General features: G+C 40.6%; 1 protein-coding gene across 1 annotated transcript in view; it reads right to left on the reverse strand.

Annotated features, from left to right (window-relative positions):
- Positions 1-1596: 1596 nt before the first annotated feature.
- LOC142196686 (isoaspartyl peptidase/L-asparaginase-like) overlaps positions 1597-14458 on the reverse strand; it is a 47861-nt gene continuing 34999 nt past the window's right edge. Inside the window, exons 4-6 of the mRNA XM_075266668.1 lie at positions 11820-11938; positions 4692-4802; positions 1597-1805 (exon numbers count right to left, since the gene is read on the reverse strand). Of these exons, the coding sequence (XP_075122769.1) occupies positions 1597-1805; positions 4692-4802; positions 11820-11938 (439 nt within the window). The remainder of the gene's footprint in view (positions 1806-4691; positions 4803-11819; positions 11939-14458) is intronic.

The following is a 14458-nucleotide window of genomic DNA, read 5'->3' on the forward strand; positions in this document are numbered from 1 at the left end:
GTTCCAGTTTGGTTTCATCAGACCATAGGACATTCTCCCAATACTCTTCTGGATCATCCAAATGCTCTCTAACAAACTTCAGAGGGGCCCGGACATGTACTGGCTTAAGCAGTGGGACACGTCTGGCACTGCAGGATCTGAGTCCCTGGCGGCGTAGTGTGTTACTGATGGTAGGCTTTGTAACATTGGTCCCAGCTCTCTGCAGTTCATTCACTAGGTCCCCCCGCGTTGTTCTGGGATTTTTGCTCACCGTTCTTGTGATCATTTTGACCCCACGGGGTGAGACTTTGCGTGGAGCCCCAGATCGAGGGAGATTATCAGTGGTCTTCTATGTCTTCCATTTTCTAATTATTGCTCCCACAGTTGATTTCTTCGATCCAAGCTGTGTTGCCTATTGCAGATTCAGTCTTCCCAGCCTGGTGCAGGGCTACAATTTTGTTTCTGGTGTCCTTTGACAGCTCTTTGGTCTTCACCATAGTGGAGTTTGGAGTCTGATTGTTTGAGGGTGTGCACAGGTGTCTTTTTATACTGATAACAAGTTTAAACAGGTGCCATTACTACAGGTAATGAGTGGAGGAAAGAGGAGACTCTTAAAGAAGAAGTTACAGGTCTGTGAGAGCCAGAAATCTTGATTGCTTGTAGGTGACCAAATACTTATTTTCCACCATAATTTGCCAAAAAATTCTTACAAAATCAGACTATGTGATTTTCTGGATTTGTTTTCTCATTTTGTCTCTCATAGTTGAGGACTACCTATGATGTAAATTACAGACGCCTCTCATCTTTTTAAGTGGTGGAACTTGCACTATTGGTGACTGACTAAATACTTTTTTGCCCCACTGTATCTAATGTTATTCAGATACAGTTTTCAAAAATATGGTGTCTAGGTTACATATATCTTTCTTATATACCCTATTTGCAGTCCTGGTTGAGCTGGCGGACAATAATTTATGTTAATACATACATAGTACCCACGCTGGTGCTCCAACTTCCTTTTGCAGGAGTATACTGTACAGTATACTTTGTATTAAAGAATCTGAGCTCCATAACCTTAAGAAGTCTATGGTAATATATTGTAATAACATATGCAAGATACATGATATGGTTAAAAATATACAGTTTAGCCCAATACTTATTATTATAAATGTAATCACATAGTAAGCATTGCCAATGCAAAACTATTTTATCTTAAATCATACAAAATTTTATTTTGGATCAATTTTTCATATCATTTTAATATTGTTTAGTTTGTCTCTGTTAATTTCCTTTATAAGTATGACCAACTCATGATAATATAGAAAAGCAACAATAAAAATGTGAAACTCTACATTGGGCGCATGTTTATTGGCACTGATAGCACAAACAATAATACACATTACAAATCCTCTTTTAAACATCATGCTATCTGAATATACTGTCCTATATTACAGCTGCAGATCTACAAACAAATCTGTGCAGGTCGACTAACAGAGACGATGAAATAATGTAAGAAATCACATGTGATATGTTATTATGCTAGTTTTCCAATGTGTATGGTAAGAGGAATATTTGTTGTTATTACTAGGAACATGTTTCAACTCATATACTATGTTTACTTTATAAGTCAATTTTTTCTTGGAAATTTTCTCCAGGATTAAGTCCATAGGTTAATATATTATTTTCAGCACTCGCCCATGCCATTCTCTTTGTGGTAAATCTTGCTGCCCATTCTCCAGACTTGCTCACAACTATTAGTCCTCCTCTGCCATGAACCTTGTTCTTCATGTATTCCAGGGCATGATCTGCTGCTTTCTGCGGTGTCTCACCTGATTTAAAAAATTACTGAATATTAAATGATTTTCGAAATGGAATAGTATATGTTATAGTTGTTTCGCACACCTGTACACAGCCTACTAGGTTTCTTAAGATTCCCAATAGCATCTGTTAACCAGAGTATTTTTTTCATAGCAGACTGCTTGGAAGTTAAACGGGCACTGGCACTAGCAGCCAAGCGAGGAAAGGGGCACACAGGAGTAGCCACTAAGTAGTCGCAGGTACTGGCAGCTAGCAGTCAGCTTCAACTAAAGTTATAGATCAATGGACCTTAAGTCTAAGGCCCCATGTTGCAGAAATGCAGCATTCTCTGTTGCAGACTTTGCTGCGTTTTTGAGCAAAATGCAGGATTGGCTTGAAAAGGAATGAAAAATACAAAGGAAGCACTTAGAGGTTTCTCTTATGCTAAATACACTCCTGACTTTTGCTCAAAAAAACGCAGCAAAGTCTGAAACAAAAAAATGCTGCATTTCCACAACCTGGGGCCCTCAGCCTAAGGCTAAGGCCCCACTGGTCAGAAATGCAGTGTTTTTGGGCACTGTGGAAATGCAGTGGAAACAAATACTGCGTTTTACAGTACCAGCATAGTGAATGCAATTTAGTCTAATCCTAGTCCCACACTGCGGAAAAAAAAGCTGCGGAAAAGCTGCATTTTTCAAAAACGTTTGCGTTTTTGAAAAACGCAGCATGTGAATTATAGTTGCGGAAACGCTGAGTTTTTCCCTCCATAGATTTCTATATAGAGTGTGAAAACCGCAGCCAAAACGCAGCATGATAAATGTGTTGTGGAAACTCTGCAGAAACGCCACGGATAAGCATCAAAATCTGCAGACAAGAACTCATTGTTTTGCTTGGTTGAGGCTAAGGCTAAGGCCCCACAGGCCGGATCCGCCGCACTAAAGCGATGTGGGAACAACCGCGGTGTGAACCCATTGAACAGAAAGTTCACTGACTTTCTGTTACAATTATATCTATGGGAAAGACACTGGTGTTTCTGTAGATATAATTGACATGCTGAGATTTTCAAAACCGCATGAATCCCATCCACTTTGCAAGTACTGAAAAACACCACACTTTTTCTGCGTTTCCTCCACAGCCAAATCGCGCCCTAAATAGCAGAGGACCATAATTCCTTACAATTTTCAACATAACTTTTCAATTACCTTTATTGCACATGAGAAACTCAACAGAAAACTATTATGAATTTCCGCAGCACAAAACTGAAAAACGTGATGAAAAACGCATGTTTTCTCTGCGTTTTTTTTACGCTGCGTTTTTTTGCTGCGTTTCCACTCAGTGGTGTATTAGCCTTAAAGGAGCCTTCACACGATGTAACACTGCGCTCATTCTGATCGTAAAAAGACGTTCAGAATGAGCACATAAAAAGCAGCTCCCATTCACTTGAATGGGAGCAGGCATACGTGTGCTCCCCCTTGAAATAAATGGGAGGCTTTTTTCCCTATGCTTTCAATGTATTTCGCGCGTTATACATTGAAAGCATAGGGAAAAAAGCCTCCCATTGATTTCAATGGGGAGCGCACGTATGCTGGCTCACATTCAAGTCAATGGGAGCTGCTTTTTACGCGATCATTCTGAACGTCTTTTTACAATCAGAATGAGCGCAGTGTTACATCGTGTGAAGGCTCCCTAAAAAGTCATTGCATCAACAGTAGCAGGTAGAGGGCAATGCAAATCAGTAGGGGGTTGCTGCTGCTCTCGGTAAATATAATGTACTTTTATTTTTAATGTAGGTGTCTAATGCATTATTACAGGGTGATTTGGGATATTAAACCCCCGGTCTAAATGGGCCTGTGGGTGTTCTAAAACTTTCTGATAGGTTTTCCCTTTAAAGTAAGTAACACCCAACAAAGCATTATACTCTTAATTTATGAATCAATGTAATATGGAGATATCTGTGATCTGCAAAGAACATTGCTGGGATAATACGTAATATATAAGCTTCAGCTGGTTCATGTCCCACCTTGGGAGAAGTCTGTAATAATTAATTTTCTATATTTTATGTCCAACCCTGGGAAGAAGAGTCTCTAATATTAGTAAAGTAGAGACTGGAGAAGACAAAATTAGGTAACCTGTTTTCAGCAACATACACTTTGAGGACGTAAATATACATATATCATCACAGATAACTTATTATGTTTCATATACAGAAATAAAGATATTTATAAATTATTTATTTATATAGTTCTATCGTAGTCTGCAATGCTTTACATCAGTTTTTCTCCAATGGAGTTTCCATCTATTTTCACCATGTCCTCTGCCCCAGGAAGGCAATATACTTGACATTCCAAGGCCAAAATTAAAATGAATTTATAAAATGAAATCTATATTCCCTTGACTAGTGGGGGAGGGATAAGCAAGGCCAGTGGCCAGCTCAATACTAACATAACCATTGCTTCAGAAATGTATCATACTGTATGTAGTAATAGACATAAAGGAAATTTCTATATTTAGGCCCCGTTCACATGGGGCATGGGACCGCGTCAGAATAGGACCAAAATGCGCCTGCCGTGACTGTCGCGGCTTCCGACAGTCGTGGCTTCCCTCTCTGAAGTAGGCTCAAATGAATAGGCCCAGCCCGGAGGGTGCGAGGTACCATGGCAGAATCCACCTGAAGAAAGGGCAGCTCGCTTCTTTATAACACTAGCGGTTTGCATAGACTTCTATTGTGAGGGGATGGATTTTGAGGAAGATTCAGTGCCAAAATCCGTCCCATCTGGCCCCATGTGAACAAGCCCTTAGAAGTACAGGTAGCTTTCCAAAGTGGAACTATAGACATACTGTAGTAAGGATTGCAATGTCAGGTTCTATGAAAATATTAAAATTATGATCTATTAGTTTAACAAAATAAGTAATATTACCTTTTTCTATATTAAAAAGTACTCGTCTTGCCAGTGTAACTTTCATGATAGACTCTCCATGACCAGTTGTAGACACAGCTCCAGTAAAATTGTCTGCATATGCTCCAGACCCTAGAAAATAAAGACATAGATAGATGCATACATACTTACACTTTATTTTTTCACAAATAGTTTTACCAATATATAAAAGTGTGGTATAAATGTTATTCAATAAGAATAGTTTTACATTTTTGTCCTAGAGGTTATGTCATGTGATTGCTAGGACGCCCGCAGCAGGTTATAGGTTACACAATACTAATTTTCGTTATGTAATATATCAATTATCTGAGCTTTGTATTAAAGAAAATAAAATAAAACATACATTTAAGGTAAATACATCTGTCTCATTAATGGTGCAGCAGTTTAAATGAAGCATGAAATATATAAAAATTGACAGTACATAGCAAAAAAACCTAAATATTTTTTTAAAATATATAACATGAGATTGCCAATGAAAAGGAGAAATTGAAAAAGCTGTTTTGCTATTCTTACAAATTAATAGCATAATCATAAAGAAAAAATCCCAATATGCAAAATGAATCACTTGAAAAATCCCACATTTACATTTATAGTACCGTATATACTCGAGTATAAGCCGACCCGTATATAAGCCGAGGCTCCTAATTTTACCACAAGAAACTGGGAAAACTTATTGACTCGAGTATAAGCCTGGGGGGGGGGGGGGGGCAATGCAGCAGCTGCTGGAAAATTTATAAAAATTAAAATGGTCGGAGTTTTTGGGTGCAGCAGTTGCTGAATGCTGGGGAAGGGGAGGGGGTGTTTTGGTTGTCTGTCTGACCCTTCCCTGAGCTTGAGGACTGGAGTTTTTTTTCCCACTACTTGGAAGTCAGCCTGGCTGAATATAAGGTATCTGCAGTGCTCCTATTAACCCCTTCTCGACGGAATAGGAGCACTGCAGATACCCTATATTCAGTAGACTTGGCACTTTCAGATACAGGGATACCTAAGGTGTATGTTTCACAGTAATTTTCTACTTTGAGGGCAGGTTCACACCATCGCCTGATCTCCATTATACAGGTTTCCATTTCCTGGCTAAGAAACTGGGCAGGAAACGGAAATCAGCAGGCAGTTTTCAAACCCATTCCTGTTTTATTTGTTTTTTTTTAACCAGACACAAAGTCGGACATGCAGGACTTTGTGTCCGGTAAAAGAAAAAATGGTTTCACCACGGAAAGCAGAAGACGCTCACCGGCGGACAATGAATGTCGGTTTCCGTCTTCTGCTGACATTCTCTTCTTTGAGTGACAGGGCGAGGGAGCTAAGCTGAAATCATAGTCTGATCTGGTGTTCTTTCATGCTTTCACACCAGCATATTAGAGCAGTGTGGGGTGTAGCAGTTAGGAGCTCATTTGCATATTGTGAAATAGATAACGTGGCAACATGGGCACAGATTTTCATTGTTAGCCTGGCCTAGCTAGCTGTATTGCTGGTTTAAAGGGGTTTTCTGGCTCCAGATTTATTTTTCAGAATGATATTCAATCCCCAAGATAGGTCATCAGTATATGATCTACTGAGGTCAAACATCTGAACCCCACACACATCAGCTGTTGTAGCAAATTTTTACAAATTTAAAAATTGTTATCTTCATGGGAATACCCCTTTAATGCTAAGGTCCCATGTTGTGGAAATGCAGCATTTTTTTGTTGCAGATTTTGTTGTGGACTGGAATCAGCTGCCAGGTTGCTACATCGGAACTTTTTTGTCATGGTTCCAATTGAAAATCATTGTACCTTTTATGATCTAACAGACAAAATTAATATAGAATTCCAGGTTAAACCCTATTAACTGCATCTTTGGCAGCAATCCGGGTCATAGCTATAGCTACACGTAGGTGTGACATCTGGAACCCGAACAACATAAAAATACATCAGTATTATAAATGGTACCAGGTAGATGTGGGACTATTACAGACTATTGATTGGGGCCCAGGAACTCTAGGTTATACCTCTGATTTGCCTTTAAAAATCTGAATATTTGTAAAAGTCAAAGTGAGAAATGGATCTTTTGGAAGCCAAATAATTGTAATAAAAAGATACAAAGTGTCTGAACATTTACAAGCAGCTCTCTCCAGATATACATTGGCATCTGCCGAGAGAACATATTTCGAGGTAGCAGTAAGCAATGAAATAAAAAACAAACTACTTGTGGACATAATTTTTCTTTTGATCCATTTCCAGATCCCTTCTACGCTTGGCAGAGCTGAAGCGATAGTCAAATCATTTTGGCAGTTATCAACTTTTTAAATATGGAGATTTAAATGAAGTATTTACAAGCTACTGGTGGCCACTGCCAAATGCCAGACTCTCGTACAATTGGACTTGTCTCTTTCAAAAGACAGAACAGAAATGAAGCAATTTACAATCCTGAAAATGTTTACAATCTGTCAAATACATAAATCTTTTGTATATAAAATTGGAAAACAACTTGAATTAGAGATAAATGCTATTTGTAGCAATTGGAAGAAGATGTGGCCTTTGTTGGACTTTTTGTATATTTTGTCATGTAACAGCATTGTATATAATTATTTTTTCTTTGACCCCAATTAAAAGGCTATTTTAATCTCCAAGTGATTTATCTACAACCAAATCATCACTTAAACAGCCAACCGTGTTTATTCAAAAGGAATGTCTCATGCATTTAAGTGAGTTCAGTTAGCTTAATATCAGGTTGTTACGTCTGCACCTGTTCGAACTCTTGCGTCATCCTCTGGCCGTATTGTACGACGCACGAGGTGTGTCCGCTCATAATTACCTGCTCCTGGACTCTGGTCATTTTGTGTTGTTAGGGTTAACTGTTGTGTGCTTTGTGATTCACAGATGATCTACCAATCAAGCCTGGGCATGGGCTCTGTACTTCTTATAAACAGGTCATCAGTCCACACATTTGCTGTCTATTGTGACTCGGTCCTTGCTAAGCAGTTCTCTTTGCTATTGTATTGTATTTGCTGCCTTCTGTTCTTTGGCTTCCCTTGTTACTACGCTTGGATTTCAATTTGGTACTGTTTGTCTCTCCGGTTTGACCTCGACTTACTGACTCTGCTTTTGTGTTGTTTGTCTTGTTCTGTTCTGTGTAAACACTTATTCAGAGAAGGGACTGTCGCCCAGTTGCCAGCTACTGCCTAGGGTACTTGAAGCAAGTAGGCAGAGACAGGGGCTGCGTCAAGTTTAGAACTCACTGTCTGTCATTCTCTTCGTTCCTGGTTTCAGCAGCAGCCACTGGGGAATTGCTCAACAGGCAATTCCTTTACAAAGATATTTAGGAGAGAATTCTGTGATGGCAAGCTTATCTCTCCTGAGAACAAAAGGATCAAGTGTGTAAAATTCAAAGTTCCCCATGTTTCTTTAAACTGATATCATCCTTTGAGGGAAGCCAGAGCCCCTGAAACAAATGTCCATCTGGCCCTGTTGAAATTGGTAGGTTTGACTAAAGGTAATCTGATGCGTATGGACATTTTAAGAAGAGGGTAGTCCATATGGAGAAAACCATTTAAGACAATCATTAAAGAATGTAAAGAGTATGGCAAATCAGTATATCTATCAAAGTCAAACCAATATTTTTTACACAAGGAGAACACTGTGTCACAGGTCATTTTCTTTTTTTTTTTTTTTTTTAATGTAGATTGTGAGCCCCACATAGAGCTCACAATGTACATTTTTCCCTATCATTATGTCTTTTTTGGAATATGGGATGGAAATCCATGCAAACACGGGGAGAACATACAAACTCCTTGCAGATGGTTTTATGCCCTTGGCGGGATTTGAACACCAGGACTCCAGCGCTGCAAGGCTGCAGTGCTAACCACTGAGCCACCGTGTGGCCCCTTGCAGGTCATTTTCATCATTATCACAATGATTTAGATGGGTAAATTTATCTATTGAAAGGTTGTGGTTCTCCATTCAGTATTTCAGCTTAGTACTTTTAGGGTGAATTCACACTGAGTAAACGCTAGCTTATTCTGAACGTAAAACACGTTCAGAATAAGCGGCGTCTAAAGCAGCTCCATTCATTTCTATGGGAGCGGGGATACGAGCGCTCCCCATAGAAATGAATGGGCTGCTTCTTTCACTCCGTGCAGTCCCATTGAAGTGAATGGGGAGTGCCGGCGTGTACGCTCCGGCATGAGCAGAGCTTGCCGTATACGCCGGCACTCCCCATTCACTTCAATGGGACTGCACGGAGTGAAAGAAGCAGCCCATTCATTTCTATGGGGAGCGCTCGTATCCCCGCTCCCATAGAAATGAATGGAGCTGCTTTAGACGCCGCTTATTCTGAACGTGTTTTACGTTCAGAATAAGCTAGCGTTTACTCAGTGTGAATGCACCCTTATTGTGTATTGGAGGATTTCCATCACTGGAAGGACCATTGGAAATAATATCTTTTTATTTAAAACTGGTGTAGTCTATGCAGGCAACAACTATAAAGCCATTAAAACATATGTAGGTGTGTTGTCCACTGAATGGAAGATTATAAAGGGTAAGACTTATGGGCTAGTTCACATGCAGTTTTTTGCAGGTGGATTTTGACATGGAATCTGCCTCAAAATCCACCTGCATAAACCAAGTCAATCAGAGCCGCTCGCTTTTTTTCCCCGCTAGCTAGTAGCAGAAAAAAGAAGCAAAATGCCCTGTCTTGCCACAGATTCTGTGGCTGATTCAGCCACAGCGTCCGCCGCCCGAGACAAGCTCCTGTTTAGGCACATTTATTTGGGTCTAATCAGGAGCAAGATGCCATGATGGAATGCCGATGCTGCATTGGCATCCTGACGCGGCTAGCTGTGCGGAATGTTTCACATGGCAGAAAAGGTTTCCGCGAACAGGGGCAGATCCAGGGCCAGGTGAGCTGGGTGATTTTTTTTTTTCTCTTTTTTTTTTCTTTTTTTTTCTTTTTTCTTTGAAACAGCGCATGAGAGCTGCTGCTCTCTGTGTGCTGGTTCAGACGTCTATATGTCAGCGTAGGTGGCGTGATGATGCCGCCTACGCTGATACGTAGACGTCTGACGTCTGCCGAGAGAAGGGGATCGCGGAGGCAGCGGGAGCAGCAGCATCGCGATCGGTAAGTATAATAACATTTTCTTTGTTTTATAATAGGCCGCTACCTGCTGGAGTATCTCCAGCAGGTAGCGGCCTATTTACCAACCACCCTGGACCTGCCGCCCCCGCTTCCCCTGGTACTATAGGCTGTGGAGGCTGGCAGTGAATAGGCCCAGGCCAGGCCGTGATCCCACTGCCGCTATTATTATACTCGGGGGTCTTTTCAGATCACCAAGTATAATAATCGGAGCCCCAGGAGAGGTGAGGGAACATAATAAACAATGTTACTTACCTCTCCGGGATCCGATGTTAATCCTAGCTGGCTTCGGGCCTATATGGTAATGCCCAGACGTCACGTGGTTTGGTATATTACCATATAGGCCCAAAGCCTGTGCTAGCAGTACCATATAGGCCCGAAGCCTGCTAGGATTAAAGAGGACCTTTCATGGGTTTGGGCAAAGGCAGTTCTATATACCGCTGGAAAGCCGACAGCTTTCCAGCAGTATATAGAACTGCCTTTGCCCAAACCCATGAAAGGTCCTCTTTAACATTGGATCCCGGAGAGGTGAGTAACAGTGTTTATTATGTTCTCTCATCTCCCCTGGGGCTCCGATTATTATACTCGGGGGTCTGAAAAGACCCCTGAGTATAATAATAGAGCTTGAAGGGTTCACTGTGGCCTCTGTAACCTCTATTATGCCCCACAGCGGCCCCCCTGCAGCCTCTATTATGCCCCACAGTCTATTGTGCCACTGTGGGGCATAATAGAGGCTGCAGGGCCCCTGTGGGATATATATATATATATATATATATATATATATATATATATATTTATATATATAGGGGTTGGGTGCGTGGAGAAGTGAGGAGTCAAAGATGTCTGTGTTTCAGACCCCCCGGTAAGTAGGGCCCTGCCAAAGTCAATTGCCCAGGGCCCCACAATGCCTGGATCCGCCACTGTCCACGACCTTTTCCTTCATGTGAACATACCCTTACAATGCTCTTGAGCAATATTATACATTGCAAAGTATTATGTGTAGTCCAAAACGATATTGCTATTTTGAGATCTCAGTAACTCACATTAAATAATTCATTTAAATGCATAGTACATCCAAAGTTTTGTTCACAATTTCACTGACCTCCTAGAACACTTGGTGTCTTGTTGAGCTTGCAGGTTTAGTATTTACAACTACATAATATTCCCATTTCCAGGAAACTATACTAGCAGAGTCATCAGGCATTTCCCTATACAGTGTTTCTACTTGCTTAACACATAATTTATTCATTACACAATTATGTCTATACAATGAATACTGAAGACATTTGTGAATATTGAAGACATTACTGAAGACCACCTGCAGTCATTATTGTAAATATTTATCACTTTATTTTAATCACCTTATTATAATAAAGTATTTTATATCAGGATATGATGTTTATCTACAATTACTATTTTTTTAAGCACAATGTAGTTTTATAGTTGTAGTTCTATGTCTTAACACAATTCACTCAGATCATTTTTTTTCTTTTCTTCAAAAACAGATTTTGCAAACAGAATATTGCAAAATGACACCTCTGCAGGCAATGTTACCCTAGATATAAGGTTAGTTGGTGAACATATAGTTGTGAACCAAAATATGACCCCTTCTGACAATTTTGATGGCCAAGGAATCTCATACGTTTTCTAATTTGCACAGAGCCTAACAAATCTATTGCCCCCTGAGTGCAAGATCAAGGGATGCACAGTGGATACAAATAAGGGCATTTTATAAAGCTTAGTCCAAAACTAGCGATAAGAAATTGACCACATATTAGCATAGGTACCTTTACAGTAGCCTTATTAAATATACCGGATCTCTTAAACCACAAACTGAGTTTGTACAATATAAGCAAGAAGAAAAAGATAAATAATGAAATGGTGGCAAATCACAGCTAGCAAAAATGTAAGTCTATATTATTGTACAGAAACAGTACAGTGAACATTGTACACCATGTTGGAAAAAATCCTATGCATTTTAGAAATGGCTTTACAACATACCAATAATTGGGCTGTCTCCAACTCGCCCAACCATTTTATTTGTTATCCCGCCGGTTGATGTAGCACAGGATATGTTGCCCTTTGAATCAATTGCTACAGCACCAACAGTATCATGCATCCTAGAGGAAAATATAATATATTAATAATTTTTATTTATACAGTGATAAATACTCAAAGATGGATTACGTTTATATTTTCCAAAACAAGATCCCAAAATCAAAAATCAAGATAATGAAAAGCAAATTGGTCCTGATATCTAAAACGTAACTTTTAGTAATAGTTCCCATAAAATCAAACACCAATAATAAATAGAATCTCAAATAGAACAGTCTTTCCACAATCATATAATGAATCAGAAGGGGGGTTCAGGAATGAACAAAGGGATGGGAGGAGAAGCTGATATACCGACTGGGTTCTCAGTCCAGTATTATTTTATATACACCTGTCCAAAATGACCTCATGCTTCATCCAAAATGGCCTTATAAACTATAGTGATCAAAGTAAGTGATGCAATGTCTCGCCAGCATTCCCGCCACAGCAGCTGAAGCACTGAGCATCAGACAGGAAGTTCAGTATGCATGTGTTGAACACATACCCCAATTAAACATGATGGGGGGGGGGGGGGTTTGGTTTAAGCCCTTTATGGCATGGCAGGGAATGCATGCTTACCCCTGGACTAGGGGTTCAACTCCTCCGAACTTACAAAGAGACCCTTTTTTTTAATTTTTTTACTTGAACTGTGAACTCCTTATATGTGAGTATTTGGGGATTTGAAATTGCTCTTCCCTTGTGCTAGAAACTTGGTGTTAGTGTCTGTTTCTACCCTCAGAAACATGCTGAGTGGAGTTTTTATTCTGTCTTCGCTCCTAGATCCCCTGAGGAACAACTGTATGATATATATATATGGGATGAAATGCGTCAAAAGTGACCTAATTTTGTTAGAGTATTTTATGGAAAGTGTTTTGGGAACTGCCCTTGTCAAGACGGGAGCAATTTGTGGGGGACTGTAGGGTAACAATAGGATGAGAGGCAACTGAGTAGAAGCTTTGGAGATGGGAGTGTGAAGTTCTGATTATAGAAGATGTTAGTCTCAGGACTAACAAGAGGACGTGTAAAGTTGAAGACAGAGATGAGGGAGGATATGTAGGAATGTGCAGCACCCTGGAGAGCCTTGTGGATGAGTGGGATAAATTTAAAAAGTATTTTGTAGTGGTCTGGAAACTAGTGACACAGTGGCACAGGCTGGAAGCATTGGCGTAAGGTTTAACTTGAAAGATAAGCCAGGCTGCCACATTTAGTATACGTTATTGAGGGAAGAGATTAGTGAGTGGAAGACCAATTATTAGGGAGTTACAGTACTTAAAGAGGAACTTTTTTTTTTTTATTCAAAAGTTTTATTTATTTTCAAAAAGTGATAACAATACAGAAATCGTGAGAACTGTCGCTTACAGAGTGTATGTAATTAAAACAACACACAATCAGCAGAAGTTCAATATTCACAAGGGCGTAAAATAGAAAACATTACAAAGTCGTCAAATAGGCAGCATTTCAAAATCACAGACAGTAAAGGGAAAGGTGGACACAAAGAGGACACAAAGAAGGAACATTGAGGAGACGTAAGACAAGAGACAAAGACCGAGGGAGGGGGGGGAGAGGGAGTAGGCCAGTCGCTAAGTCAGCGCTTATGTATCAGCCAGGGTGTCCAAATCCTAAGGTACTTATCGTGTGTGCGAGAGGACCAGCAAAGCAGCTCTTCAAATCTGGCGATCTGATTGACCTAGTCTTTGAAAAGTGAAATCGGGGGGGGATTCTCTCTGCATCCAGAAAAGCGGGATCAATGATTTTGCCGCAGACAGTAGATGTGTTACAAGTTTGTCTTTGGAAGGACTGTACTCCTTGGAGGGTAAAGAAAGAAAAATCATCTCAGGGGTGATTTGAAAGTAGGGGTAGCTCACTAGCCTTATGTAAGATTGGATCTCAGCCCAATAGGGGACTATGACCGGACAGTTCCACCAAATATGTAAGTAGGAGCCGGGTCCTGTCAAGCACCTCCAGCATCTGTCCGAAGAGTGAAGTTTCTTGTCAAATAGCCATTCCGGAGTACGGTACCATCGGGCAAGTAGCTTGTAGCTGTTTTCTTGAAGCCTGATGCATGGGGAAAAGCCATGAGAGGTGGAAAGGATGGCATCTATGTCGTCGGGCGACAGGGACAGGCCGAGTTCCTTCTCCCACGCCGAGACAAACTTAGGTTTGAAGTGGTCCGGAGGGGCCACAAAGCGATGCAGGAAGGTAGATACTCTGCAAAGTAGCAATGTTTTGGAGGCCAATAATTTTTCAAACTCCGTTAGGTGGGTGCGGAAAGAGAATTTTCCCTGGAGATCCGCAAGGACAGATGACAGATGTTGTCTATGTAAGAACGTCAGTTTGACCTCCGAAAGAAGTTGGCACACATCGGTCGCTGGTAGCAAGCCCGTGGGAGTGGTGATGTCAAGGAGGGAAAGGGATTTGAACTTATCCCACATGTCTTTGTTGACCATAGTGCCCCAGCCACACAGGTAAGGGAGAAGATTGAGTGGTAGGAGGGGTGAGGGCTTCGGCATCAGCGTCTCCAATAAGTCCAACCAGGCAGCTGAGGAGAC

The sequence above is a fragment of the Leptodactylus fuscus genome, chromosome 3, assembly GCF_031893055.1.
Source record: "Leptodactylus fuscus isolate aLepFus1 chromosome 3, aLepFus1.hap2, whole genome shotgun sequence".
Lineage (NCBI taxonomy): Eukaryota > Metazoa > Chordata > Amphibia > Anura > Leptodactylidae > Leptodactylus > Leptodactylus fuscus.